General features: G+C 45.7%; 1 protein-coding gene across 15 annotated transcripts in view; it reads right to left on the bottom strand.

Annotated features, from left to right (window-relative positions):
- LOC105490184 (microtubule associated scaffold protein 2) overlaps positions 1-27,548 on the bottom strand; it is a 626,066-nt gene that overhangs the window by 17,951 nt on the left and 580,567 nt on the right. For 14 of the 15 annotated variants that reach the window (XM_071081499.1, XM_071081501.1, XM_071081504.1 and 11 more), the window contains one exon: positions 6,739-6,953. In XM_071081499.1, the coding sequence (XP_070937600.1) occupies positions 6,739-6,953 (215 nt within the window). Of the gene's footprint in view, positions 1-5,220; positions 5,568-6,738; positions 6,954-27,548 lie in introns of those variants that run through there. The other variant, XM_071081505.1, reaches the window with a different exon arrangement.

Below are 27,548 nucleotides of genomic sequence, written 5' to 3' on the forward strand. Positions count from 1 at the left end.
TGCAGGAGTAATGGCCTAAAACGACCTCTCCCTATCATTGCAAATCTCTCCTGGATACGCTACAACAGTGTTTATCCAAGTTCTCTGTCAGTGATCCACTGCAAAAATCACCATTGTACACAATACCACAGCGCACACACCCACACACAACCACACCCAAAACCAAAGTTTCACAGAAACAAAACTCCGCCTTCCATTTGGAAAAGTCTGGTTTAAAAATGCTTCCTCTGTTTTACTTCGTTTTACAAAAGGCGAGTTAGTAGCCACTACATTTATTTCACAAGCTACTCATGTGTCAAAACTTGGCATTTGAAAACCACTGAACTAGAAAATGTGCGCTGGTCTTGAAGCCCCTTGGTGGCCCAGTTAAGAAGACATTGCTTCTAGCTGGTCATATTCAGCCGCGTCTGAGGCTCCCACATTTCTCTGGGGAGGATTCACGGGCTGACCTTTGATCTGAATGGAGAAAGGGTTCTCCCCAAGAAAAGAAGCCTGCCTGTGAAGTTGACACATGGGGATATATCTGATTTAAAAAGGGGTGGATTCCCATTCCGGATACTATTATTTCATCAAAAAATTATCCCGACTTCTCTTTCTTCTGGTAAACGAGAACTTCATCCACTAAAACAAGTATCACTGGGCAAAACCAACAGCGGACCCATGGCATTAGGAAAGCTGCGTCGCAGTGTGAGAATGGACACGGTGCACGATGACTCGCTCGCATTTAAAGGCCATTCTTGATCAAACAGTATTTACTCGAAGCTCAGAGCTATGAACCCACCAGCAGAAAGGCTGATTACAACAGCATTTAATTGTCCAATTCCTGTTTACAGAAGGTTTTCATGGAATCTTTGTCCAAAACCTTTCAATCTGTTGGAAAAATAAATCACTAGCTTAAAAAGGAAATATCTCTTCTATCTGCTCCATTACGGATGTCACTGAGGCCACAGCACACCGTAAAAACACAGCACCCCCCGCACCCTCCCCCCCCCCGCACCCTCCCTGCACCCTCCCCCCCCCGCACCCTCCCTGCACCCTCCCCCCCCGCACCCTCCCTGCACCCTCCCCCCCCGCACCCTCCCCGCACCCTCGCCCCCCCGCACCCTCCCTGCACCCTCCCCGCACCCTCCCCCCCCGCACCCTCCCCGCACCCTCCCCCCCCGGCACCCTCCCTGCACCCCCCCCCGGCACCCTCCCTGCACCCTCCCCCCCCCCCGCCCCACACACACTGTTTGGAGGGCTGCCACACAGTTCAGGAGAGCAAAAAACCTTTCATCGGTCCTTGGCGTGATTCTCATTTATTAGGTGCTTACACAAATGATCATGAGTGGTTTCAGAAAAGACAGACAGATGGAAGAACTAAGTTTCAGAAGAGTCCTATGAGTCCCAGGAGGTGGATGTACCCTGACCAGCAACACTACACTGTGTTTGTGGCATCAACGTGTGCCATTCTGGTTTGCTGGAAGGTAAAAAGCCTTTGATTCAGTGGTGATGGAATACCATGCCCATTGTAGTAAGGGTAATGTAATGGTATCATATATTCCTTACAGCCTTTCAGAGGTGCTTTTATGAATGAAATCACTGATCTCCTAACTCTAAAAGTTCATATGGAATTAGAGAAATGCCCAGTATGTTAGGAAGGAAACTAAAGGGAGCCCACGAGTCAAAAAATCTGAACACAAGAATCCCTGCTCTTTAGTAATTTAGGTTTCATGCAACTTTATGGTTTTTAAAAAATGTTCTCTCCAAGAGGAAGGAGCTGTCTACTGTTGGCCATCCTCTTTCTTGTCATAGTATTCATCCATACAACTTCTCCTGTGGTTCTTGGCTTCTTTCTACAGCACAGGTTCACATTTATGAAGCAGCCAGTAAGAACTCCCAGCCTGAGAGGATCTTGAAACCAGAAGGAATTGGAGGAGATTTAAACAAGGTGACCCAAGGAAAGCACAAGATCTTTCTATGCATTGAAGATGACCAAATCAAAGACAAAAGTGCTCGACCATTATGGCCTATGGCAAACTTGGGCTGGCTGAAGCACCCTTAGCTTCCATTTAGAACCCTGGTGAGGCCCCTTAGACCACCACTGGGCCATCCTCCTCCCTCCATAGAGAGAGTTCTGGGCTGTGCCATGGAGGCGTCTGTCAACACAGACATCCGGTAGTCCTCGTTCTATGGAAAAGCAGCTGTTCCCTGTGACATGACTCCATTCCCGCAGCCGCCTGCTATTCAGCTGGGCTGACTGACAGCAGAGCACAGGGTTGGAAGACCACCCTCTCAGACGGGTAAGACTATAGCTGTGGTTTGACTTCATTTAGCCATTTACAAAATGCAACGATCTGGGGCTTTGGCAAGTCACTTGGAGAAGGCTTAGATTTCAAATGAAGAAACGTGTGTTTTACATTGTCTCAGCTTCATTCATTAAACCCAAACCAGATTAAACTCCCATTTGCGCCCATCCACATGGGATGAGAGAGAGGGAGCCTGCCCAGGCCCACTCTCTCCCACGCTCTCTTCATGATTTTCATTTTTAGATAACGAGGGGGCCCTCCTTCACTTGGTCATGGGTTGCAGTATCCTGGACACTGGCTCAGCCATGCCAGAGCTCCCAGTCTGCTGTCATCCCATGCCAGGCTGTGCCTCTGCCCCTCTGCAGCCCTCCACGCAGGCAGGTGTTGACAGAGGCCCCATCTCCACTGCACCGCCTTCTCCGGAGCATGGAACGTCTGGGCTGTGATGGCAGGCTCTGGTGCTGGGAGACAGAGGGCCCTCAGGGATCTCTTTCTATTTGATTAGACAGAATGTGGTTTCCGCTGCACAGCAGCTGTGAGCCTGCTCTGCAGGAGGGCTAAGGAGGCATAATGCAGATGATGGACAAAGTGGCCTCTGTACGTTTGGATTAATCCTGGGATGCTTTTCCTTGAGTCATTTAGTTTAAAATGATTTCCTTACGAAAGCATAGAAAGTGCATCCTGGATAAGAGACAAAGCAACATTTAAACTCCAAAGGCTGAGCTCTGCTGCTCCCTATGGAGGGGGATGTGTGCTGAGCCTGATGGAGCAGAATCGTCACGCATCCAGACAGGCGGTCCCTGAAGCCAGTGGCTTTGGAGCAAGTCGTGGAGTAAGACAAACTGAGGGTCTTGGAGGAATGGGTCCAAGGTCACACGCCAGATACTTGCATGCCAGGCTCTGTGGGGACAGTCAAAGGCAGCCCAGAAGCCAGGGCTGGAAGCTGGGCTGAACATGTTTGGGGCAAAAAAGGAAAATGCGTGTGTGTTTACAGTGAGTCTGTTTTGCGTGCTTTGATAAAGGGAAGCTGTGGCCATTTGGCATCTGTTGATGCGCAGCTTGCTACAGAAGGAGAGCTGGCTTTCACACACGAAACACCTTTATCCTTGCACCTTGAAAATAAGAGTTACATCTTGTCTTTAGTCTCACTTAAGAAAGCCAAGAGGCAAGACCACCTCCACCCCTCCCTCAGGTCCTTAACTCGAGCCAGCAGGGCCCTGCAGCTCCCACGATGCTTGCGGTTCTGGGCCCGGGCTGTACACAGAAATCCCCTGGACAGTCCAGAAACAACCTGCTGCCAGGTCTCATCAGTGACGCTGATTCAATTAGTGTGAGCGGAGGCTGAGGAGGGGTGTTTGCCAGTTCTGCAAGTACCCACCTGTGTAGCCAGGGCACACACCATGGGCAGAGAGCCAGCCCGTGCCCCGTGAGATGGCGGGGGGCCAAGCAAGAAGCAGCTCTGGCTGGCTTTGTCATGAAGGAGGTGCTGCTGCAAAGCCAGAGGTCAGCCTGCCTCAGCCGGCAAGTCCCAGTTTGAGTAAAGTGGTATTTGCAGCCTCAGAAAATCCTGCATCAGAACTGAAGCAGCACCTGCCCCTATTGCCAGCTGTTGGGGGCCACAGGGTCATGAGGAGACGCCAAGTCAGTGAACCTGATTTTTAAGGGTCCAGAAGGACAGAAATGTTGCTATGTGTGGGGTTAGCACTGCCCAGTGCAACCGTCCCTGAGAAGGAGGCCCCCAGAGTGGAGAGTCCACCAAGGACTCTGAAACCACGGATCATCCTCATCTCCATCTCAGTCACACCCTTGAGTCTCCTCTCCCACTAAACAGGAACACTGGTTCTATCTGGTAGTTAGACTATTGGCCTGGGGTGCATTTCATCTTCCTCACTTCCTGCATGTTCTCTGCTAGGGAAACTGAAGCCTGGGGAAACAGCCAAAACATTCTGCAGCAGGAGCAGAATCAGGGGCCTGAATAATTCATAGGCTTGACTCTCTGGTTCCCCCAAACCAATGGGTTTCTGTAGGAAAGATTCAGCCAAATGAAAAGCATTCAGATATGATTTCTGACACTTCCAGCTGTGAGGATAAGATGTGAAACTCTCAATTCCTCCACACGCTGTCTGCATTTCTCACCCACGTGACAGCTCCTTGGGCACTTATCTCGAAGCTTCCTCAATGGATAGATAAGCAAGCCCACCTTTTATAAATCTCAGTATCTCTTGCAGTATCCTGTCATGGTGCTTTGCGTACATACAATGCACATTCCACAAATATTCTTTGCTCAGGTCAATCAGTAAATAAATAAACGGCTTTTGCTATCATAAAGGATCATGAACAGAGCACAGAGCTCTCATACAACAGAACGTTTGAATTACGCCCAGGTAGCTTATGTAAGTCATTTTCATGTGGAAACGTCAAGGGTTTCTCTCCTTTCATCACTCCAGCTTGAAATATCTAAAAGGCCGCCATGTCCTGGCTTTAAAAAGAGGTGAAGCACATCTCTAGGCACACACTTCTGCACAGGTGAGGCCTCAGCGAGGCGTCCTGGCCCCCGAGGGGACATGCCCCCCTCAGCAGTGCCTCAGCTCCAGGACACCACCACGTGAGCCTTTGTTCAACGTCTCCTGCCTGCGGACCACCTCTTACCCCTCCTCCTCACCTTCTGGCATCGTCTCAACCAACTCAGACCTTCAGATCAGAGGCCTTTGGTAAACATGGGTATAAACGTGTTCTGTGTAAAACTGGGGATGAATGGCCCATAGACACAGAGGCACAGAACAAGCTGATATTCATACCAGGCTTGAGATGTATAAAGCGGCCGTAAAATCAGTAAGACTGTAGACAGCAGCCCGTGCAAATGTCTCCCGACAGGAGTTACACGCAGACAGACTGGGAGGCACGACGCTGGGGGTTCAGTTTCGCATCTTAACACCAACAGGTAACTTTAGCTGTAACCTATTCTGTTTCCTAGTCTCTATGGTCTAACCCACCTCAAACAGGGAGGTGTGTCTGGTTTTTACAGGCCTCTAGGAAAGGAGAATGACTAACCTGAGATACTGTCTAGAATAAAATGCCACAAAGTAAGAGAGGTTTTTTATTACAATGACAGCAATTAGTATTACTCTTAAATTTCTCCCAGGTCCTCTAAGATGCACAAGCCTCTTCTGGGGCAGTGGGAGGGCCGGGTGGGTACTGCCGTCTGGGATGTCCATTTGGAAGCAGCTGAGGAGGGCAGCACAAGGGTTTTTGACAATGAAGAGGCCACTCGACACGAACCTGAATGCCAAGTGAGATTTAAAGGGTGCCCTTCACAAATGTCAGCTTACCTTAAGCATATCATGAGCACACTATATAAAGCAACACACCAATTAGAAGGTGGGGGTGAAGGCACCGGAGCTGGAGAACTTAGAAATAAGAGAAAAGAAAGGAGCAGTGCTCATGGAAGCAGGGTGGGCACATTGAATCGTCCGCCCGCCTCTCATCAGTACTAACGGCAGTCGTGGACAGGGTGGCTGCAGTGGGGGTGGCAGCACCTGCCTCCTTCCGGCTTTCATACCGACAAGCGCCCTGGGAATTATCCTCTGGTTAGTCCATGGATGCATTTTCCTCTCCAGTAAGGTTTCTGGGCAAAGGTTAACCATTGGCATTCATCCTTTCATCCAGCAAATGGATATTGTGGGTACTCCGCCAGGCATGGATCCAGGTGCCAGGATCCAGCAGGAGAGCTGACAGGCAATTCTAACTTAGTGGCTGACAGCAGGGGTGTGGAGCCAGACTGGCTCAACCCTGGCTTCTCCATGACCAGCTCTGTGAATTCTGGCAATTACTGAACCATGGGGGCTTGGCTTTCTCCCGTGTAGAATGGGAATAAGAATGGTACCTTCCTCATTAGGGGAACTGTGAGGACTAAATGAGTCAGTTCATGTAAAGAGCTTAGAGCAGTGTCCGGTGTAGGATGAGTGCTAGATACATGTTTGCTTGTTATTCTTTCTGCCCTCATGGAATAGAAAGATGATAAATAAGGTAGAAAAGCAAAATGTATGTGTTAGTGATAAGTGGTGAAGGAACACTAACACTGGGAGGAGGACAGAAAGAGTGTGTATGTGGTGGGGGGAGGAATAATACTTTTGGATAAAGATCTCACTGAGAAAGGTGACCCTGGAGAAAAGTCTGGAAGGGAGGGCAAGAGGGAGCCATGCACTGTCTGGAGGGAGAGCATTCCAGGCAGAGGGCACAGCAAGTGTGAAAACCCTGAGGAAGAGTGAAGGAGGCCAGAGTGGCTGGAGGAGAAGAGAGGACAGGGGAGAAAGGAGAAAGCAACTCAGAAAGTGAACTGTTGGAAAAGCTCACCTACTGAATAGGACTTCTTGCTAATGGGGCACTGGATCCCCTCTGCCTGCCACCTCCATCACCCAACAGCAGAGCTCGAGCGGCACTGCAGACTGACCTGCTCCTGGTGCTGACACCGGATGCTCAGCAGCTGGTCACGGTGCTCCTCCTGCAGGCGCGCCATCTCTGCCTCGAATTGCAGCTGCAGCCGCTCCTCCAGCTCCTGGAGCTCGGCCTGCTGCTGCCAGCCCAGCCTCTTCACCTCGTCCTCGAACCGCCTCTCCAGCTCCTCCTTCTCCTTTTGTAGTTTCTCGCACTTTGCTGTATGGAAGGCTGGGTGCAAAGCACAAGATCTTTCTTTAACAAATGGCTGTAGGAGGCATGGGAAGGCCTCAGCCTCCACGGTCAGATCATCAAGGCTGGTGTAATAAACAGGGCGAGGTCCTCTGACTTCTGCAGGGCTACACGGTTTGTAAAGTGCTTTCCTTTCTACCCATTAGATCCTCACGACAGACCCTGGATGTTGAGGAGAAGCCGCAGCCTCACGGAGGTCTGGAGACTTGCCCAAGGTCATCCAGTGGCTGCAGAAGGAGCTGGGAAGGCAAATTTGGGCTTTCTGATTGCAAGGCCTCTAGGGCAAGTTGTCACAAGGTCCGTGGTCCATAGACATAAAAAATACGGGGCATTTGGTAAAAATGTAGGCTCTGAAATACACCCTGGGTGAATCAGAGCCCACGAGGCAGGAATTCAGGATCTCAACTTTTAGCAAAATCCCTGGGTGACTCTTATGTCCCTCAAGACTTGAGAGCTGCACACTACGGAAGCTGGAGATAGGAATAGGGCCTGGCCCCTAAGGCTACTCTATTCTAGCTAAAATGCCAAACAGGATGATCTCAGAGAAGGTGTGGGGGCTTCCTTTCAGGTGCCCTGAAGTTTTCTACTCGGTATCTCTTTTGCATAGGCACGTCACCCCTAATCACAGAGTCGTGGTTGGCTTCAAGCGTGCCAGCTGAGAACAGGGCATGAGGCAATGACATCAGCCACCACCGCTCCTGCCTGAGCTCCCCCTCCAAGCCTGCTCTGTCTTAGTGTCTGTGCCTCCCCTGTGCTGTGGGCGAGAGCCGAGTGCTTCCATTCTAAAGACCGCTCCCTGAACTGCACACCTGCTTCCAAGACCTTGACAATCTACCACGTCTAGGTCAAATGGAGCTGATTACACACACACCCAAATGCAAATGCCAAGGGACACAGACACATCATCTACGTTCCGCAAAGGTCTACCATGCTCGCCGCACTGTGCTACGAACTGGGGAGACACTGGCATTTACGTTAAAATCGAATGAGCAGCTATCGGTGCTGATTAACTGTAATCCAGACTCTAGTGGTGGTTACCGATGACGGGAATATACATCCAAGGTTGCTAGATGGCATTCGAAACACCCTAATTAGAAGTCCCACGCTATAGAGGCAGCTAATAAAATAGGGCTTCTTTGCCACATTTGGCTCTGAAAAGTTTAATTAGCATAAGGGATGTTAACGTTTTTTTCTTCTGGTGAAATAAGTGGTGGATTGGCTAGATATTACACAGGCACCTTGCCCTTGTATTACACAGCCTAACACTGTCCCCAGTGGTCTTCCTAGCCTACCTGAGGGCTTCCGTTGGGCCAGTGTCCCACATCCCATCATTTAATGGAGAACTCTGATCTCCCAGTGCAATCAGGGTACACCGAGGGCAGGGTGGTGGGAGCTATTCATTCCATGTGCAGGCAGTAAGGAGATGCACTGTAGGTAGAGAATTTACAAGCGAAAACCAAACTGACTTTAAAAGATCCCTGGCTTTTGATGAGCGCTTTGCACCAATAATTCGAAACAATATTGGTGGAAAAGGACTCCTTCTCAAAAAAGGCTTTTGTTGCTCTAAGTTCTGAACAACTGCTACAGTGACTTACCTTTCAGGTTTTTGAACTCTTGGGGGCTTTTTATTTTTTAAATCACAACCACAGAGAAAACACAGAAGTACAGTACAAGGACATTACTGTATAACTGGAACCATTTGAGAGTAAGATGCTGACCTGCGAACATGAACCCCACATCACCCCATGTCCATTCCCTACAAATAAGGGCTTTCCCCAATCTAACCACAGCACTGTCATGAAAATCAGGAAAGAAACATTGCTACAATAGTGCCGCCCAGTGCTCAGACCTACTTCAGTTTCACGAGTTGTTCCGACGACGTCCTTTCTAGAAAAGGAATCCAGCCCTGAATCACAAGTTGCTCCAAAGGAGGCTCCTGTCTCCTTAGTCTCCTTCAGGCTGGCACAGTTCCTCAGTCTTTCCTTGACTTTTAGAACCTGGACACTTTTAAAGATAACTGGCCAGGAAACTTGTTGAATGACTCTGAATTTAGTGCGTCTGATGCTTTCTTCTTATTCCATTGAGCTTACTCCTGGTTGGCAGGAATATGACAGAAGTGGCACTGAATTCTTCTCAATTAATAAATTTAAATAATATCGTGAAAATGGAAATTTCTTCTTTTTAAATTATTTATGTAGTGATTCAGGAAAATGATGCGTATTACTGATTTTTACATGGTGATGCTGAAAATAATTTTGTGGTATAGAGGACAGGGTGTCAAAAATGATCCATTTTGGGTACCAAGTTAGGTGTGCCCCTGAATATATTGCCACATCTGTTGCAAGTAGATCTTTTAGGTGAGGTATTTCTAAGGAACAAAGAGCTGGAAGGCACCAAGCTTCGGGGCACAGGAAGGAAGCTGACATTTTGCTTGCCTGCTAATAATTATTAGTATGAAAGGCAGACTTAGTCAGAGACTTTGTGGTTCCTTGTACTGAGGTCGTGGCAGGGGACCCCCAGAGTCCTCCCCTTCCTCTGATCACTGGAGACTACAGTCCCCACACAAGGAACTTAATGAACAATGACTGATAGGCAATGTGGCTCAGGTATGGTGGCAGGGGTGAGGACATACCTGTTCCCAGGAGTTCTGAGACCCCAGTTTACTCGAGCTCCAGCTCTCCCTAAAGACCCTCCAACGAAAAAAAATGTAATCAGGATTCCGCCAGGGAGTTGAGCTAGCGAACAAAGCTCTTAGGAATCACAGAAGAGGTAAGAGGTGGATATATAAAGATAGGTTTATCCTGGGATGACTGGGTGTTAAGAAAATAGAACAAAGACCATAGAATGTCAATTAAAACACAGTGATTGACAGATTGACACAAAGTCAAATTAAGTCAAGTAGAGAAGCAAGAATTTTATCTACATGGGGAAAAAGCATGAAGTCACCCTACAGACAAAAACACAGTCCCCTGCTGCCCACGAGGACAGTCCAGGGAACGAGCTCCCAGTGCACGGGGCCCGTCTGCAAAGTGCTCTTGCCTCTAAAGTTCAGTGTGAAGTAGCTTCATAGTGGCCTTCGCCTCACGTATCATGTACCTGTGGATGGGATAACTAAAGCAGTGACATCGATTATTTGCTTGTATTTAGGTTTACCAAGAAGCTCACTGAGAGGTAACACAAACAGCCAAGGAACATGAAAAGACGCTCAGTGTCCTTGCAAATGGAAGCAGGAAATCATTTTTCATCTATAAGGCTGATAAAGATGAAATGTTCTGATAATACAGAAAGAGTATGAGGAAACTGTCACTCGATGGACTGCAGGTGAAATATAATTGATACAGCTGCCTTGGAGGGCAAAGATATATTTCAAAATTTAAATGACAGGGACAGCAGCATTATGGGTGGGAGATAAAGTATCTGGGTTTCTTTCAGGGGTGATGAAAATGTTCTAAAACGGATTGTGGTGACAGCTTTCCACAACTCGGAATATACTGAAACCCACCAAATTGTATACCTTAAATGGGTGGGTTGTATGGTATGTGAATTATATCTCAATAAAATTTTTACCAAAAGAGAGGAAGAACATTTTTTAAAAACTAACATGACATGGAGTATATCTCAGAGGATAAATTTAGATGTTTTTATAGAAGGAAAGTTCATATTCTGATTTTAAAACTCTATATAATAATGGTGAAGGCAAATGCTGGCAAAATGACAATGAAAACCCTACTACAACACTGTTGAATATACACACACACGTACATATATACATATATGGATATACAGTCATGCATTGCTTAATGATGGGGATACGTTCTGAGAAATGCTTTATGAGGAAATTTCATCACTGTGCAAACATCATGGAATGTAGTCGCACACACCTAGATGGCATAGCCTACTACCCACCTAGGCCATATGGTGTAGCCTATTGTTCCTAGGCTGCAAACCTGTACCACATGTTACTGTACTCAATACTGTAGGAAAGTTACAGCACAATACTAAGTATTTGTGAATCTAAACATATCTACACATTAACAAGGTACAGTGAAACTACGGTATAAAAGATTAAAAAAATGGTACAACTGCACGGGGTACTTACCACGAATGAAGCCTGCAGGACTGGAAGCTGCTCTGGGTGCGTCAGTGAGTGGTGAGTGAAAGTGAGGGCCTGTGACATGACTGTACACTACCGTAAACTTTAGAAACACTGTACACTTAGGCTACACTACATTTATTTAAAATAATTTTTTCTGTCTTCAAAATAAGTTAACCTCAGCTAACTATAACCTTTTACTTTCCAAACTCTAATTTTTTCAAACTTTTTGACTCTTCCGTAATAACACTCAGCCTAAAATGCAAATACTCCGTAAAGCTGTTCAAACATGGTTTTTCTTCATATCATTATTCTAAAAGCTTTTTTCTAGTTTTAAATTTATTTTACTTTTTAAGCTTTTTTGTTAAAAACTAAGACACAAATGCATATATTAGCGTAAGCCTACGCAGGCTCAGGACCATCAATATCTCCATCTTCCAACTCCACATCTTGTCCCAAGGGAAGGTCCTCAGGGGCAGTAACACCCATGGAGCTGTCATCTCCTAGGAAAACAATGCCTTCTTCCACAGTACCTCCTGAAGGACCTGCCTGAGGATGTTCTACAGTGAATTTGGTTTTATAATAAATAGAAGAAGTACCCTCTAAAATAATAATACAAATATAGCATAGTAAACACATAAACCAGTAACAAAGTCATTTATATTATCAAGTATTATACACTGAACATAATTACATGTGCCAGACTCTTTTAGGATTGGCAGCACATTCAGTGTGTTTATACCAGCATCACCACACAGATGTGAGTAATGCATTGTGCTGTGAGGCTCTGACGTCACTAGGTGATAGACATTTTTCAGTCGCATTGTAATCTTGTGGGACCACCTTTGTACATGAGGTCTGCTGTTGACTGTAGTGTTGTGATGCGGTGCATGGCTGTACGTGGAACCTAGGAATCATTCTTACCACTTCTTAGCTAGAGATACATTGAGCACATAAAACTCAAATGAAAATAATTTTTAAAAAAATCTAACCATTTATTTTGTCTTTAGAAAGTACTGTTTTGCGTGGGTAAAAATTATTTATCACATGCCAACGTCAGTAGTTTTAACTCCAGAAGATCAAGGCAATAAGTTGACTTGTACAGATGGAATAAAACAGACAAAACGTACATAAAAGAATAAAAACAACTTATTTACATTGGTGAAAAAAATTAAATGACACATATCTTTTAACACAATAATTTCACAAGTACACAAAAAACTGGGTCAAGGACAACCACTATAGCATAATTCACCTTAGGGAACTAGTAGGGGGCTAAATGATGATGACAAACCCAGTACACATATAGGTTGAATCCTATGCCAACGGGATTTGGGTAACCAGTAAAAAAAATAAGGCAAATCTTTCTGTAGCATCATGGAATGACCTCTGTAATATATTGTTAAACCTAGAAAAGGCAACATGCCAAGCCGTGTAATTGCAAAATTACATTTGTGATAAAACTGTACCTCTATTTTATACTCTTTCTCCTTTGGGAGGTTGGATACCAAGGTATAGGATTCACTGTATATTGAATTCCTGTAATGATATATATTTCATTAAATCCCTATTTATTGTTTGCATGACTTAGAAGTACAAAGATTTTAAAATTTATTTGTCATAATTAAAGAGAAGTCTGGGTTTTCAAAAGTTCTGGTATCCAGTGGTTGGACTTTTCAGTTTCACTGATAGTTTTACCCAGGTCAGTGTAGGATGACTCATGGATCAGGCACTCTACCAGGGGCTCAGAAATGATTGGGTTTCATTCGAGGGCTGCCCCTGAACTGCACTATTGTCTTAAATCAATCACAAACTGGGTAAACCTCAGTTTTGCTGTCTATAAAGTGGCAAAGTAATCACTTTTTGCACATATAGCTCCAATCCCCAAATTCCCAATTGCTATTACAAAATGAGAGGTGATGCCTACATTCTTCCAGTGGCTCTCTGTTGTAAGCCCTACGCCTGTAGAAAATATTGGATAATAAGAGCAGCTGGCACCAGGGGAAATGGTTCCAATAATGGAGTCCCTAAAGAAATAAATATCCTGTTGCCTCTAGTAAACCTTCAGAAGTCTATCTATTTGGGCACTTTTCAGCCAGAGATTAATGTAAGCTAATTTAATAGCATTAGACAATACCTGGAGTTTCACTTTCATTATTTCTATTCATGTGAAAACACTTAGCCCTTCAGAGTGAAAGGCAGACACCACTATCATAAACTCCTATAATCTAGGAAGCTGAGAAAATACATTTTCAAATAATCAGATTATGATTGGCCAAGAGTATATAACATTTCTAATTCATAAGCATAAATTTGAAAAGCAAAAGTAGGATTATAATCTGTTGTACAGTTTTAAATAACTGATGTTTATTGACAATGAATAATACACACACATCTGATATAAAAATACCTAAAATAGTATTAAAACTGCATTTGGAACATCCTCAGATATATATAATATAAAGATATCAATCTACCAACTTCTGAGTATAAACCAGTAAGATGTAGTGTGATCCTTGAGCCAACAGCAGACTAAAATTGCTGTTGGAACCATTTATAAGACAAGCTTAATTTCAACCACAGTTCATAACTTGAGTAAGAGAATCGAGTAAGATCAATTTGCTCTCAACGACTGTCCCAAGAGTCTTTTGAATAATTGTAACTTCACACTGGTTTTCCAAAGAGGCAGCAAAAATAGGAGTTACAGCACTAGATTGAAACAAAAGAGAACTATTTGGCTCTATAGCTCGTAATAAAATCATAAATAAGAATATTACGTGGCCTTTTATGTCATAGCGAAAGGTTTATATATAATTGCTATAAAAATGATGAACCAATACTTTGTGTGTATATATAATATATATATGCTACCATTACATATACACACACATATATTTACATGCACATTATATATATTTAGGTCACTATAATAGTCACTATCATCACATACTGATGAAAGACAATACCACAGTTAGATAAAAGATTAAGTTGTTTCTTCAAGAGATTGGGAGTAACTGAAAAGACAAAATAACTGTCAAGGACAAAATTTAATTTAAAAAATTACCCTTAATGTCACTACACAAAGAAAATGAAAATTTAAATTGTGCAATCCCTTCACAGCATTTCAGTGGTGTGAATTCTTAATATCCTGTTAGGAATTTCCCATGTCTTCCTACGTAACATTTTATGGCGACTTTATATTCTCGTGTTCATGTAACACAATTTATATTCTCTCGTTATTGCACAATTAGTTTGTTTCCAAGATTTGCCATTATAGACAATGCAACAAACATGTTCACCCATATATCATTTTGCTTTTTTTCATTTAGGATACATTCTTGGGTGTAAAATTACATGGGATTAAATATTATGAGCATCTTTATGCAGTGGAGTTTTTCTTTTTTGGCAGCACAGATCCTTGTAACAAACCTGTGACCACCAGGCGGAGCTATGCTGCCTGAAAAATGCCCTCTGGTGGCAACTGTCTTTGTCCAAACCTGTTAGGTCACAGGAACATCTGCAAGGTGGTCAGGCGGGCTGCATGAAACACAGCTGCCTGGGATCCCGGACGCAGCACCCTGTAGAGCCCTACTCTCTCTAATTACTGATTTTTGATGACAATGTTAAGAGGTGAGAAAGGAATGGCTGAAAATGAAGGATGAAAGTTCATGGACCATGGCTGGGCACGGTGGCTCACGCCTGTAATCCCAGCCCTTTGGGAGGCTGAGGTGGGTGGAACACCTGAGGTCAGGAGTTGGAGACCAGCCTGGCCAATGTGGTGAAACCCCATCTCTACTAAAAATACAAACATTAGCCGGGCTTGGTGGCACGTGCCTGTAATCCCGGCTACTCTGGAGGCTGAGGCATGAGCATCGCTTGAACTCAGGAGGCGGAGGTTACAGTGAGCTGAGATCACGCCACTGCACCCCAGCCTGGGTGACAGAGCAAGACTTCATCTCAAAAAATATATATATATAAAAACCAACAACAACAGAAAGTTCATGGACCAAGAGTGAAAGGGCAGGAGTGTCTGGGGCTCTTGTCATCTCTGCAGGTCCCTGCAGCACCTCTAGGGCCTGGTGACCAAAAGGGAGCTGGCACTGTGGAAATCACAGGTGACAACTGTGAGCGATTCCCAGGTGCCAAGCACCTGCCTCATACTGTTCCCCACAGTAAGCCTATGGGGTCCCGTAAGTATCCTAATCCGTTTGCAAAGAGCAGGCAGGGGCTCAGAAGGAGGAACTAAGTGATCTAAGACCAATGTGTGGGAGGGCTAGGCCTGCCTAGCAGAGGCTGTAGCATAAACTGAGGCCTCTCCTCTTGTCCACCCCTCTGGTGGGGGCTTCCGTGATGCCCCCGTGTGGTAATATTGGGAGGGAGGACAATGCCTCACCATAGCTTCCTGAAAATACCCGCTGTTGTTGTAAACTGCAACACATCTCTTCACCTGTCTGTCTCCCTCAGCAGTGGGCAAGGACAGCGCTATCCTCGTTTTTGCATCTGTGTTCAGATAGGCAGGCCAACAGTCAATAAACTGGCATTGACTTTATGTTACCTCTTGTGTGACAAGCACAGTTCTTGGCATAGCGGAGAACAGACGCTGTCATGGCGGGAAAACAAATGAGCAAAAAATGTAGGAAGCAAAATTTCATTTCATTTTATTATTATTGTTATTATTTTTGAGCTGGAGTCTCGCTCTGTTGCTGGAGTGCAGTGATGTGATCTCAGCTCACAACCTCTGACTCCCGGGTTTAAGCGATTCTCCTGCCTCAGCCTCCCAAGTAGCTGGGATTACAGGCATGCACCACCAAGCCCGGCTAATTTTTGTACTTTTAGTAGAGATGGGGTTTCACCATGTTGGCCAGGCTGGTCTCAAACTCCTGACCTCAGGTGTTCCGCCCGCCTCGGCCTCCCGAAGTGTTGTGATTACAGGTGTGAGACACCGCACCCAGCCAGGAAGCAAAATTTCAGATAGTAAAAACTTTAGATAAGTGCAGTAAAGAGAGTGAAATAGAAGCAAGGCTAGGGAAAGACCGGGGAAAGGGGAAGGCAAGTTCGGCTGGGGTGGATAAAGAAGGCTGTTCGGCGAAGACGCCATTCAAACAGACTTGAATGACAGAGAAGAACATAGAGAGATAGGGAAAGGGAGTCCCAGGTAGAAGGAACTGCAAATGCCAAGGTCTTAAGATGGGAACAATTCTGGCATACTGTGGACAGAAAGACAACCAGTGGGGCCTGAGTGCCCATGGAGGAGAGCAGAAGGAGGTGAAGTTCTAGAGGAAGGTAGGGGCTAATCACACAGGGCCTGTGGGCCCTCAAAAGGGTTAGCGTTATGCTCAGGTAAAAATGCAAAGTCCCCAGAGAGTATCAAACAGGGGATAACAGGAACGAATGAAGCTTTTAAATCCCTCTAGTAGTTGCATGGAGAATAGACCCTAGGATGCAAGGATGGAAGCGAGGCAATCAGTGAGGAGAATGTGTTTGGAGCCCAGGTGGTGACATTCAATGATGACTTGGACTCAGGTTGTTGCATGGGGAGGAATGGATTGATGGCGGATGCATTTGGGAGGCAAAGACAAATTGGTTTGCTCATGGATGGGATGAGGGTGGTGTGGGACAGACAGGAATCTTACCGTGGAATTCCCCTCTGGGTCACAATGTTCAGGAAAGGCCTTTCTGGATGATGTTGGAGGTTGCCAATTAGTATGAAAAATTTAAAATTTAGGACTGCTCAGTTCTGATAAGCCTTTCATGATTAATGATGGTTATCACCTGGTTCACATGCTGTGCTGTATTTTATACAGTACTGAGTTATTAAAAGCACAGAGCCTCAGGATGGACTCTAGTTATTCAACCCCCCAGGGAGGTGGGGCAGGCTAATAGTTGTGTTTTTCTTCCTAAGGGCCTGCAAACAGTCTGCGAAAGGATATTTGACATTTGGCTGTACTAAGGTGAAGGGCAATTTGGGCATCAGGAGTTGGGGACGGGATGTAACAAATACAGAGAGATTTCTTATCAAGGTGGCATTTTAAAGGGCACTGATGTTTTCCTTCCCTGTGAGCCAAACTTTGAGAACACAGCCCCCAAACCAGATGACTACAGAGGCCTCCGGATCCCCAAATCCATGTCAGAAGTGCTGCATTGAAGTCTTACCCCTTACTTCTTCTTTTTTTTTTAAATTTATTTATTTGTGTTATTATTTTTTAGAGGCAGGGTCTTGCTCTGTCACCCAGGTTGGAGTGCAGTGGCGCAATCATGACACTGCAGCCTGGAACTCTCGGGCTCAAATGATCCTCCTGCTTTGGTCTCCCAAGTTTCTGGGATTACAGGTGTAAGCCACTGCACCCAGCCTTCTTTCTTAAATAACTGACTGTACACTGAATCCTGCAGGTCAGAGTTTCCAGAAAAAGAGAGATTAGAAGGGGTGGAAAAAGTGGAAGTCCAGGAAGGGGAGTGGTCAGAGGAGGGAGAAGGACAAAGCAGAGGCCAGGCAGGTGAGGCCCAGGCTCTGTCCACACCAGCTGTGGGAGCTTGAGCAAGGCACAGGCCTCTCAGGGCCCGACATTCTCATCGGTCAAATGAGGAGGTTGGGCACCTTCAGTATGCAGCCCCTTTCTGTCCTAGCATCCTAAAATTCTATGGGTATTGTGATGGTGCACGGGTGTATATTACATCCACTCTCTTCTGTTACAGCAAACAGGGAAAGGGGTACCAGTTTTTATTATAATTTCCTCCCAAAATGGGCCCCTAAAGAGATAAGCTTCAATTACAAGAACGTGCTTTTGCAGAACCACTTCATGTCCCACTGACGTGAGAAATTCAGAGCAATATCAATGCCTAGCATCTGTATGTTTCATAGTTTATAAAGGTTCTTAACACTCAATATTAATTTGCTCAACCTTCACTGCATATTGCAAAGATGGGTGAAGCAGGCATTTTTCCTCTGATTTAACAGAATAAATCGTGGCTTGGAGGGGTTCAGTGACTCATCTAAGCTAATACAGCTAGAAAGAGACCAGCCAGGACTCAGTCCAGGTGTTCAAATCTCAGTTTTGTGTGTGTGTGTGTGTGCGTGTGTGTGTGTGCGTGTGTGTGTGTTTGCTTTTTGAGACAGGGTCTCACCCTGTCTCCAGGGCTGGAGTGCAGTGATGCAATCTCAACTCTCTGCAACCTCTGTGCAGCCCAGGTTCAAACAATTCTCCTGCCTCAGCCTCCCGAGTAGCTGGGATTACAGGCGTCCGCCACCATACCTGGCTAATTTTTGTATTCTTTGTAGAGACAACGTTTCACCATGTTGGCCAGGCTGGTCCAGAACTCCTGACCTCAAGTGATCCTCTCACCTTGGCCTCCCAAAGTGCTGGGATTACAGCCATAAGCCACTGTGCCCAGCTGCAGTAATGCTCTTTTGAAGAATAATAATATTGTTATTCTGCCATATGCTTTGGAAGAAGTGAAACAAAGAAATATAAGGAAAAGCAGAACAAAAATCCTGATTAGTTTAAAGCTCTTTTTTAGTAATAAATACTTGGCCATTTTATGTATTCTTTTGGGATGTTTTTGTGTTTTTCTGAGGCAGGGTCTCCCTCTGTCACCCAGGCTGGAGTGCAGTGGTGTGATCATGGCTCACCGTAGCCTCCACCTCCCGGGCTCACATGATCCCCCCACCTCATCCTCCGCCACCGATGCTGGGACAGTGGGTGTGCGCCACCACACCTGGCTAATTTTTGTATTTTCTTGTAGAAACAGGGTTTCTCAATGTTGACCCAACTGGTCTTGAATTCCTTGGCTCAAGCTATCCACTTGCCTCAGCCTCCCAAAGTGCTGGGATTACAGGTGTAAGCCACCACGCCTGGCCTCATTTTATATATTCTTAAGCTACAGGATAAGCATTTCAACAAATGGATAATGACTGATCCTATGTGTGACTATAACTGCAAGGTTATAACCTTCTTGGTCTGAGAGGAGAAAAATACAAGAATGATTTATGGAGGCAAAGGAAGAAAGGGGAAATGGATTTAAGAGGATGGTTATAATTATGAGTTTTTGCAAAGAAAAAAAAAATGCTGTCCAAGTGAGAACTAATAACGCTACTGCCCATAAATAGGAAATGGCTTTAATAGGAAATGGTTTTGCAGAGAGCCCATTTCTTCCTCTCCTCCAGGTTAATTTGGGCTTGCAGAGTTTTAAGATCTCCATGGCACCGGTTCATATAATACACTACATGGGGGCCATCCAGAAGGCTCAGCATTGGAAAGGCAAGGTGAGTGGCTCCCTGTGGTCGCAGTGGTCATTTACTAGCTTTAATTTTTTTTTTCCTGTGCAAAGTGGCATCGAAAAATGATTTTTAATTTGATCTCAAATGAATATTTGTTACATAAATTATAAGGTACCATCATCTGCATGTTGAATATCCCTTTTAGAAAGAGCTTTTAACAAGTTACTGAAAAATGTTTAAACAGAGGCAGAAGTTTAAGTTTGCGACCACTCTTTGCTGTGTAGAATTGCCCTGCGGGGTTCTAAAAAATGAACTCCCGTGACCCAATCATTTAATAAGCTTCACTGTTTGGAGGGGCCTCTTTCCACAGCCTGTTGCTGACTTCATTCCTCTATCCCATAGTTTGGGTGACCTTATTTGCTCCTAGGTGAGTAGGAGACTAAATGGCTGCTAGATAAGAAATCTGAATGCATTTGATGGTAATAGGTTCAACATTTTATTCCTTTTTTCAGGTTGTCAAATGCAAAGCATATTTTCCACAGGATGTGGGAGGCACCTTTCTTCCTTTTTTTTTCTTTTTTCTTTGAGATGGGGTCTCACTTTGTCACTAAGGCTGGAGTACAGTGGCGCAATCTCGACTCACTGCAAACTCCGCCTCCCAGGCTCAAGTGATCATCCCACCCCAGCCTCCCTAGTAGCTGGGCCTACAGACATGCACCACCACACCTGGCTAATCTTTTATAGTTTGGTAGAGATGGGGTTTCACCATGTTGCCTATGCTGGTCTCGAACTCCTGAGCTCGAGTGATCCACTTGCCTCGGCCTCCCAAAGTGCTGGGATTATAGGCGTGAGCCACCGCACCTGGCCATATGATTGTCTTTCTTTATTATTCATCAGTTTACGGCTTTTAATTTTGCACAGGGATGGGTTTATGTTTTAAATCTACAGAACCTAACTTTAAACATGGAAGACATGATTTTCCTCATCAACTCATCCCAGCTTCTCCTGATTACAACCAAATACATCAAACAGATTCCTAGGAACAAAAGAGATCGCCTTGAATTGTTTCCGCCCAGGAACTTTTAGGCATAGACACAGAAGCAGCAAGGTTTTCAGGCAGTTATCAATAGCCCAAGAGTGTGTTGATGGCAATGGCTAACAAAAATGCCTGTCCAGTGTCCTGGCTAGACCTCAGCTGGGCTGCCTTCATCTACATATTCCCATCACTTGATGCGATGCCAGGCATATGGCACATTTCCATAAATATGTGCTGACTTGAAACAAAGCAAGGTGATACCTTCCTGCAGAGTCCTCAAAAGGTGGGAGGTGGCCTGTTCCCAAGGGGCAGACATGTCTAAGACAGCAGCATTGGAGAGCCACACCCTTTCCGGGACAGTGTCCAACCTCCAGATGCCGGATGTCCTGGCCGGTGGGTGTGTGTCCCTCTTGCAGGTGTGAAACCCATTTCATTGGTAACTGTCTCCTCCTGGAATGCGTCTAGAACAGAACAGCTTTCACGGGAATTGCTGCACCCATGGTTGCGGCTTCTCCACGGAGCCCTGGCTTCCTGCCAGCCAGCAGACTGCTCTTAGACAGTCACAAAGACAGAGCTGACATTCAGAGAAGCGACCTTCAACTAGAAAATGAAGGTAAGGCAACCTCATGGAGCAGAGGCCAGGATTAAATGTATTTCTGTTCATGAAGCCCCCAGCACGGCGGCTGGCTGCCTCTGCCCCTCGCCAAGGTCACTGATGCTCAAGTGGAAGGAGCAGGGACTGAGGGGTTTCAGGATGTGAGGCTAGAAAGAATGATGAGTTCGAGGAAAAACAGAAACAAGCTGGGACCAGATGAGGCATCACCCAGACCCCAGGGCAGGAAACAAGGCTGCACACGCAAATCCTCAACGGAGCGGAAATACTGGTGTGCAAAGATTATAATTTTAAGGGTAGCCTACGCGATTACCTGGTGTGAAATGCATTCCCGGGGATGCCTCCAGCTATGGCATTTCTCCCAGTGCTGGGGTAAGTAAAGCACAAGTGTCTAAGAGCATGGGCTTTCGTGTCCAATGCACTGGAGCTTGTGGCCTGCTCACTGCTTACCAGCTGATGCTCCTGTGCAGGGAGTTAAGCCCTCTAAGCCTCACTGTCCTCATCTGTAAAATGGGGATTGCACCAGGACTTCCCTCCTAGGGCTAGTGTGAGGTTTAAATGGGATAATTCATAGTAAGTGCTCAGCACCATGCCTGGTCTCTACTAGTAATTCAATAAATATTAGCTGAGGCATTCACTGTTGATGGCTTCACAGCTAATCGGTACTGAGCCCTAATTCTATGCTGGCTGCTCTACTGCATCCTCTGTGTAAAGAGGGTTACTGAATGTCACAAAAGTCCTGTGAAGTAGGTGTGATTCCAGCTTAATTTTCTCAAGTTAAAAAACAGGAATCTGGGCAGCAGAACCAAGTCCACCTGAATCTGTGGAATCTCAAATCTATGCGTATCACTGCTACATCATCCTGTCCCAAGCCAGTGCTTCTCAAACTCAAGCATGCATTAGAATTAGCATGGCTGCTTAAAACAGATTTCTAGACCTCACACCCAGAGTTTCTGATTCAGCAGGGGCTGAGAACCTGCATTTCTAACACATTCCCAGGTGCTGCTGGTGCTGCTGGTCCAGAGACCACACTTGGAGAACCACTGCTGTAAGCAAAGACAGTGCTTCTTAAACTGCAATACCAATTAACGGAGGATTCTGTTAAAATGCAGATGCTAATTCAGGTTGTGAATTAGTTGGGGTGGAATCTGAGAGTCTGCATTTCAAACAAGCCCCCTGGTGACAGTAAAGCTGCTGCTCTAGGGATTGCCCTTGGAATCACAAGGCCCTAGGTCTCTGTACTCAGGACTCAGGACCACAGAGCCCTGCCAGCTCTGGTGTGTGGAAGACCAACAGCCTTTATCACTTGTGCCAGAAGGCTGCTTAGAAACAGAGCAGAGGGCAGACGGTGCCCTACCACTGATTACAGGGACTTGCCCAGGGCTGCCACTCTGATCCTCCTACCTGTCTGAATTCTAGATCATCCTGTTCTCTCTCCCTGGCTTGAGCCCCCACTCCTGGCCCTAGGACTGTCTGTTCACACTTGGGTCCGAGGCTGTGCCCTCCTGGCTAGTTGAGTCTCAGGTTACTAAATTTCCTTTGAGGCTCCTGCCTTTAGCTTCCCATCCTCCACATCTCTTAGAGTCACAGAGTGACCCCTTTCTGCTCTCAGGCACCTGCTCACAGCTGTCCTCTCCACGCCTGTTCCCAGACTCCTTGGAGGCACCTTCCACATCCATAAGAATGGCTTGCTCAACACCACAACCTCCAGATCCTGTCCAGAGCCAGCAGCCAAGACATCCAGAGTCTGCAGGAACGCCTCGACCACACCACCTCCACCAGCCAACATCTATCATTTCTTTTCTTTTTATTTTTGAGACATAGTCTCACTCTGTCGCCCATGCTGGAGTGCAGGGGTGCGATCTTGGCTTACTGCAACCTCTGCCTCCCAGGTTCAAGTGATTGGCCTTAGCCTCCTAAGTAGCTGGGATTATAGGCACGTGCCACCACACCTGGCTAATTTTTATATTTTTAGTAGAGACGGGGTTTCGCCATGTTGGCCAGGCGGGTCTGGAACTCCTGACCTCAAGTGATCTGCCTGCCTCGGCCTCCCAAAGTGCTGGGATTACAGGCAGGAGCCACAACATCTATCACTTTGAAGGTTCCCTTTTCTTTGCTCAGAAGAGGCTCTGTGGTGAAGTGGTCAAGAGTGTGGGAGCACCTGGGATTGAATCCGCCTCTGGTCTTCGGTGGCTGTGTGACCTAGGGCAAGTCACCTAGCTCTGGCCTCAACTTCCTCAGCTACAAAATGCCCCAATAGGGCATGTGCCCTTGGAGCCTACTTCGCTGGGAAAACTGAAGTCAACAGGCACAAAGCTCTCCTGTTCCTCATTCTGAAACTAAAAAAATTCCTCCTTCTAGAAGAAGTGTCTTATTCAAGGTGATATTCCTTGATGACCATTTCTCACACTCTTGGGCCTGTGACCTCTCTAGGAGTCTCCTGTGGCTACTCTAACAAATTCCCATAAACTTAGGGGCATAAAACAACTCCACTTTATGACTCCACAGTCCTGGAGGTCAGGAGCCTGAACTGGTCTCACTAGGCTCAAATCAAGGTGTCGGCAGGTGTGTGCTCCCTTTGAAGGCTCCCTGGAGAATACATCTCTTCCCCTTTTCCAGCCCCTCTAGGCCATCTGTGTCCCTTGGCTCATGGCGCCTTCCTTCATCAGATGCACCAACAGTGTAGAATCTGCAAATTAGCAAATCTCTCTCTGTGTGACCTCAGCTTCCATCCTCACATCTTTTTCTTGAGCCTATAACTTCCCTCTTACAAGAAAAGTTATAATTCCACTGGGCCCCAAAGGATACTCTCCCCATCTCAAGATGCTTGAGTTAATCATACCTGCAAAGTCCATTAACCACAGGAGGTAACAAACTCTCAGGCTCTGGGGACTAGAACGAGGACATCACTGGGGATGTTGTTCAACCTAGTGCATCTTCTGAATTTCTCCTGAGCCTCTCCCTGAGATTCCCTCTGGCACTAAGGGTTTCACTCGGGCTCCGTACACACAGCCTCTACAAATGGTGGCGTCTCTCTCATCTTTCCCAAGCAGAACAAGACCACACAAAAGCACAGCCTTCCCTCCTATGATGTCCTCTAGCTATGTGGTTACCCTCCATTTCTCTCCCTTTTCTCTCCCTCTTTTCTCCCTCTTTATATAGTCTTCCTTACAAAACAAACACAGGTCTCCTGTCCCTGCCAATTCCCTTTCTCCCACTGACTTTCAAATTACTGCGATCACTATGTCAGCTCTGCCTTTTCACTATATCTGGAATTTGGCCACATCTCCCCTTTTCACCACCACCATCCTGGCTGCCACCACTATCTCTCACCTACATAACTGCTATGGCCCCAACTGTTCTCTCTCCACTGTCCCAGTCCTTGTCTCCTGTACCATTTAGTCTCAGCACAGCAGCCAAAGAGACTCTGAAGACTATAGATGCAGCATGTTGCTCCTTTACTTAAAGCTCTCACCTCCCTCAGGGTCACTGCCAAGTCCTGCACCATCTCTACTCCGTAGCCTTCTGACTTCATTTCTCGGTCCTCTCCTCTGTTCACTCTGCTCCAGCCACACTTTGCCACTTCTTGAACACTTTTAAGCCTGTGGTTCTCAAAAGAGGACCCCCAGACCAACAACACTAGTAGCACCTGAAAGCATGTCGAAATGCAAATTCTTGGGTTCCACCCTCTTCCTCTGAATCAGAAACACTGAAGGTGGGACCCAGTAATCTGCATTTTCACAAACCCTCCAAGTGGTTCTGATGCTGAAGAGTCTCAGGGCCTTTGTACTTGTGATTTTCCTTGCACGGAAATCCCTTCTCCCAGCTTCCTCAGCAGACACCTGGCTCCTTCTTTTTGGGTCTGGATCTGAGCCCCAGGAATCCCTCCCCCAGGCTCAGAGACATGAGCATCAGCAGACCAGTGGCCCCTTGTCAGTCTGAGATTCACTCCACAGAGCGCCTTAGCCAAGCTTCTACGTTTAATATTAAATAATCCCAACCTCTTCCTGAGTACCCCAGCTGCTTCTTACAGTTGCTACATTCATGATAACCTAAGAGTTCTCTTTTTGATTTTCAAATGCCTAATTAACAATTCTTTATATTAAATTCTTACTGGTAGAATATCTGGTGTGGTTTCTGCCTGCTGATAGTACTCTGCTGATACTCTGGTGAACTCTGGGGTCTACACACAACTCCATGCAAATGTGGCCGCAAGCAAATTGTCCTGTTTCCACCAGTGAGAACTGTGAGTGGAATGGAAGAAGATTCCTTGTCGTTCCAACTGTTCTCTGTTGAACGTACTTTGATATGCACTTTGTGTATGTGTGGAGTATCTGTATGTATCTTTGTATACTGTGGGGTTGCTTCCTGGGATGGAGTGATTTGTTATCTAAAATAAAACCCTTTAAATGACCCCCTACTATGGCTTGAATGGATCACCCCAAAAAGCATGTATCAGAAGCTTAATCCCCAATGCAACAGTGTTGAGAGGTGGGACCTTCAAGGGATGATTGAGTCATGAGGGCTCTGCCCTCATGGATAGATTAATGTCATTATCATGGGAGTGAGTTTCTGATAAAAGAATGAGTTCACCTCCCCCCTTCCCTTCTCTCTCTCTCTCTCTGTCCTGCCCTCACTCTCTCTCTTGCACTTTTCCTTCTGCCACGGTATGATACGGCAAGTTAGCCCTTACCAGAAGCAGCCCCTCAACCTTGGACCTCCCAGCCTCCAGAACCGTAAGAAATAAATCTCTGTACTTTATCAATTACTCAGTCTCAGACATTGTTATAACAGCACAAAATGGACTAAGACACCCCTAAGAAGCTATCTGGTTTAGAAACTCACTAAAGAAAAGAGAAAAATCCCACAGAAAAATACAAAACGTATTTGCCAATTTTTTTTTTTTTTTTTTAGATTGTTGACTTTCCTTCAAGGAGTGGAACTATATTGTCTATGAATGTGTCTGTGAATATTTTTTAGTCAGAAAAAAATCAGTCTATCCCCTGATCTCATTAAAAGAAGTTGAGTAAATGTAAAGAAGGACCACACTTGGAGCCTTTCCTGGGCACTCTGTGTCTGCATCTGGCCCCATCTGGTCAAGTCCTCCGTGACTTCACATCATCTCAGAACAGAGGATACATTTCTCAGCATGACAGATGAAGCCCTTCATCAACTCATTGTTGCTGGGAATGATTTAAGAAGGAAAAACAGGGTTTGGGGATAGAAAAGGGAGAGAACACGGATGGCAGAGCAGAAATGGAGGCTTTTGCACTGAAGCTCTGATGGGAAGAAAAAAGTGAAGGAAAGTAAACTTGGACGTAAACATTGAATGCCCAGCCTGTCAGGAGGAGCGAGCTGAAAAGCAGGAGCAAATTGCTGATGCCTGCATTTTAGGACAGTGTCTCTATGAGTAATGGGCGGGATGGGGGGCGAGGGAAGAACCAACAAATCCAGTCGTAATATTGGGAGCCACTACGATTTGAGTGGAGAAACAGAGTTTAAAACAAAACAAAAACTCTGAGGATGCATGAGAGGCACCGTGCTTATAGGAAAAACAGGCATGGTTTTGGAGCCTGATAACCCTCAAGTCAACTCCCTTTCTGTACAACTGCTAGCCTTGGGCAAGTCAATTGATTGTTTCTCTGAGCCTTAATATTCTCATCTGTAAAACAGAGATAACATGACCTAACTTGCAGGGTTATTGTGAAAATTAGAAACCATGCATTTATGCTCCTTGATATTTCATTGGCATTTAGTAAATGGCAGCTTTGATTATGAATGATATACATGTGGTCTGCAAGCATCTGCGGAACGGCCCAGGGAAGGTGTGACAGAGGGGATGGTGGACTTGAGTCTTCGAGGAACCCTGGGGAGGTTGGTGTAGCAAAGGGAGGGACAGAACAGTTTAGGAAGGGGCAGGAGAAGTTGGCAGAACTTCCAAGGGGCATGTGGCTATCTTATGGGAGTAGCAGGAGTTGTGTGTGGGTGGGAAGACAGCAGTCTGAGGACGCTGTGCTAAAAAGCCTGAATTCTAGCTACCCTGCGAATGATAGAAAGTCACAGAAGGATCTCTCTTTATCGTAGTGGTTTGATTTTTATTTTTTGCATGCTAAAAAAAAATTAAAGCATTATGAAAGTGAATGCAATAAAAAGCAAATTTCTCTCTCACCCCAGACCTTCCAGCTAGACAACTGCTGTTCCTGCTGGAGGAAAACATGTTTCTAGTTACTGATCGATTTTAATCAGGGAGGGGAAGTCAGATTTGTTTTTCAAATGTATCCCCAGTGGTAGCAGACAGGAGGGTAGACTTAGGGGCAAGGGTAGGGGTAAGGACTAGTGAGGAGGCTTTTGCAATAAGAAAGACTAAGTCACTATAATAATGAGGAGGAAGCAGAATTAGAACACACTTCTGAATTATAATCAACAAACCAATGACCTATTGGATGTAAAGTATGAAGGAGAGGAGGGAGAGAGCTGACGATCACTCCCTGATCAGGTATCAGCTTATTCTGTGAATTGTGGCATGTCAATAACGGAGCCACCAATTTGTGGTTGAATTTTTAAATCACCCCGCCATCCCCATCTCCCTTTCCTTATTTTGTGAATAATCGTCTGCA

The sequence above is a fragment of the Macaca nemestrina genome, chromosome 16, assembly GCF_043159975.1.
Source record: "Macaca nemestrina isolate mMacNem1 chromosome 16, mMacNem.hap1, whole genome shotgun sequence".
Classification (NCBI taxonomy): Eukaryota; Metazoa; Chordata; class Mammalia; order Primates; family Cercopithecidae; genus Macaca; species Macaca nemestrina.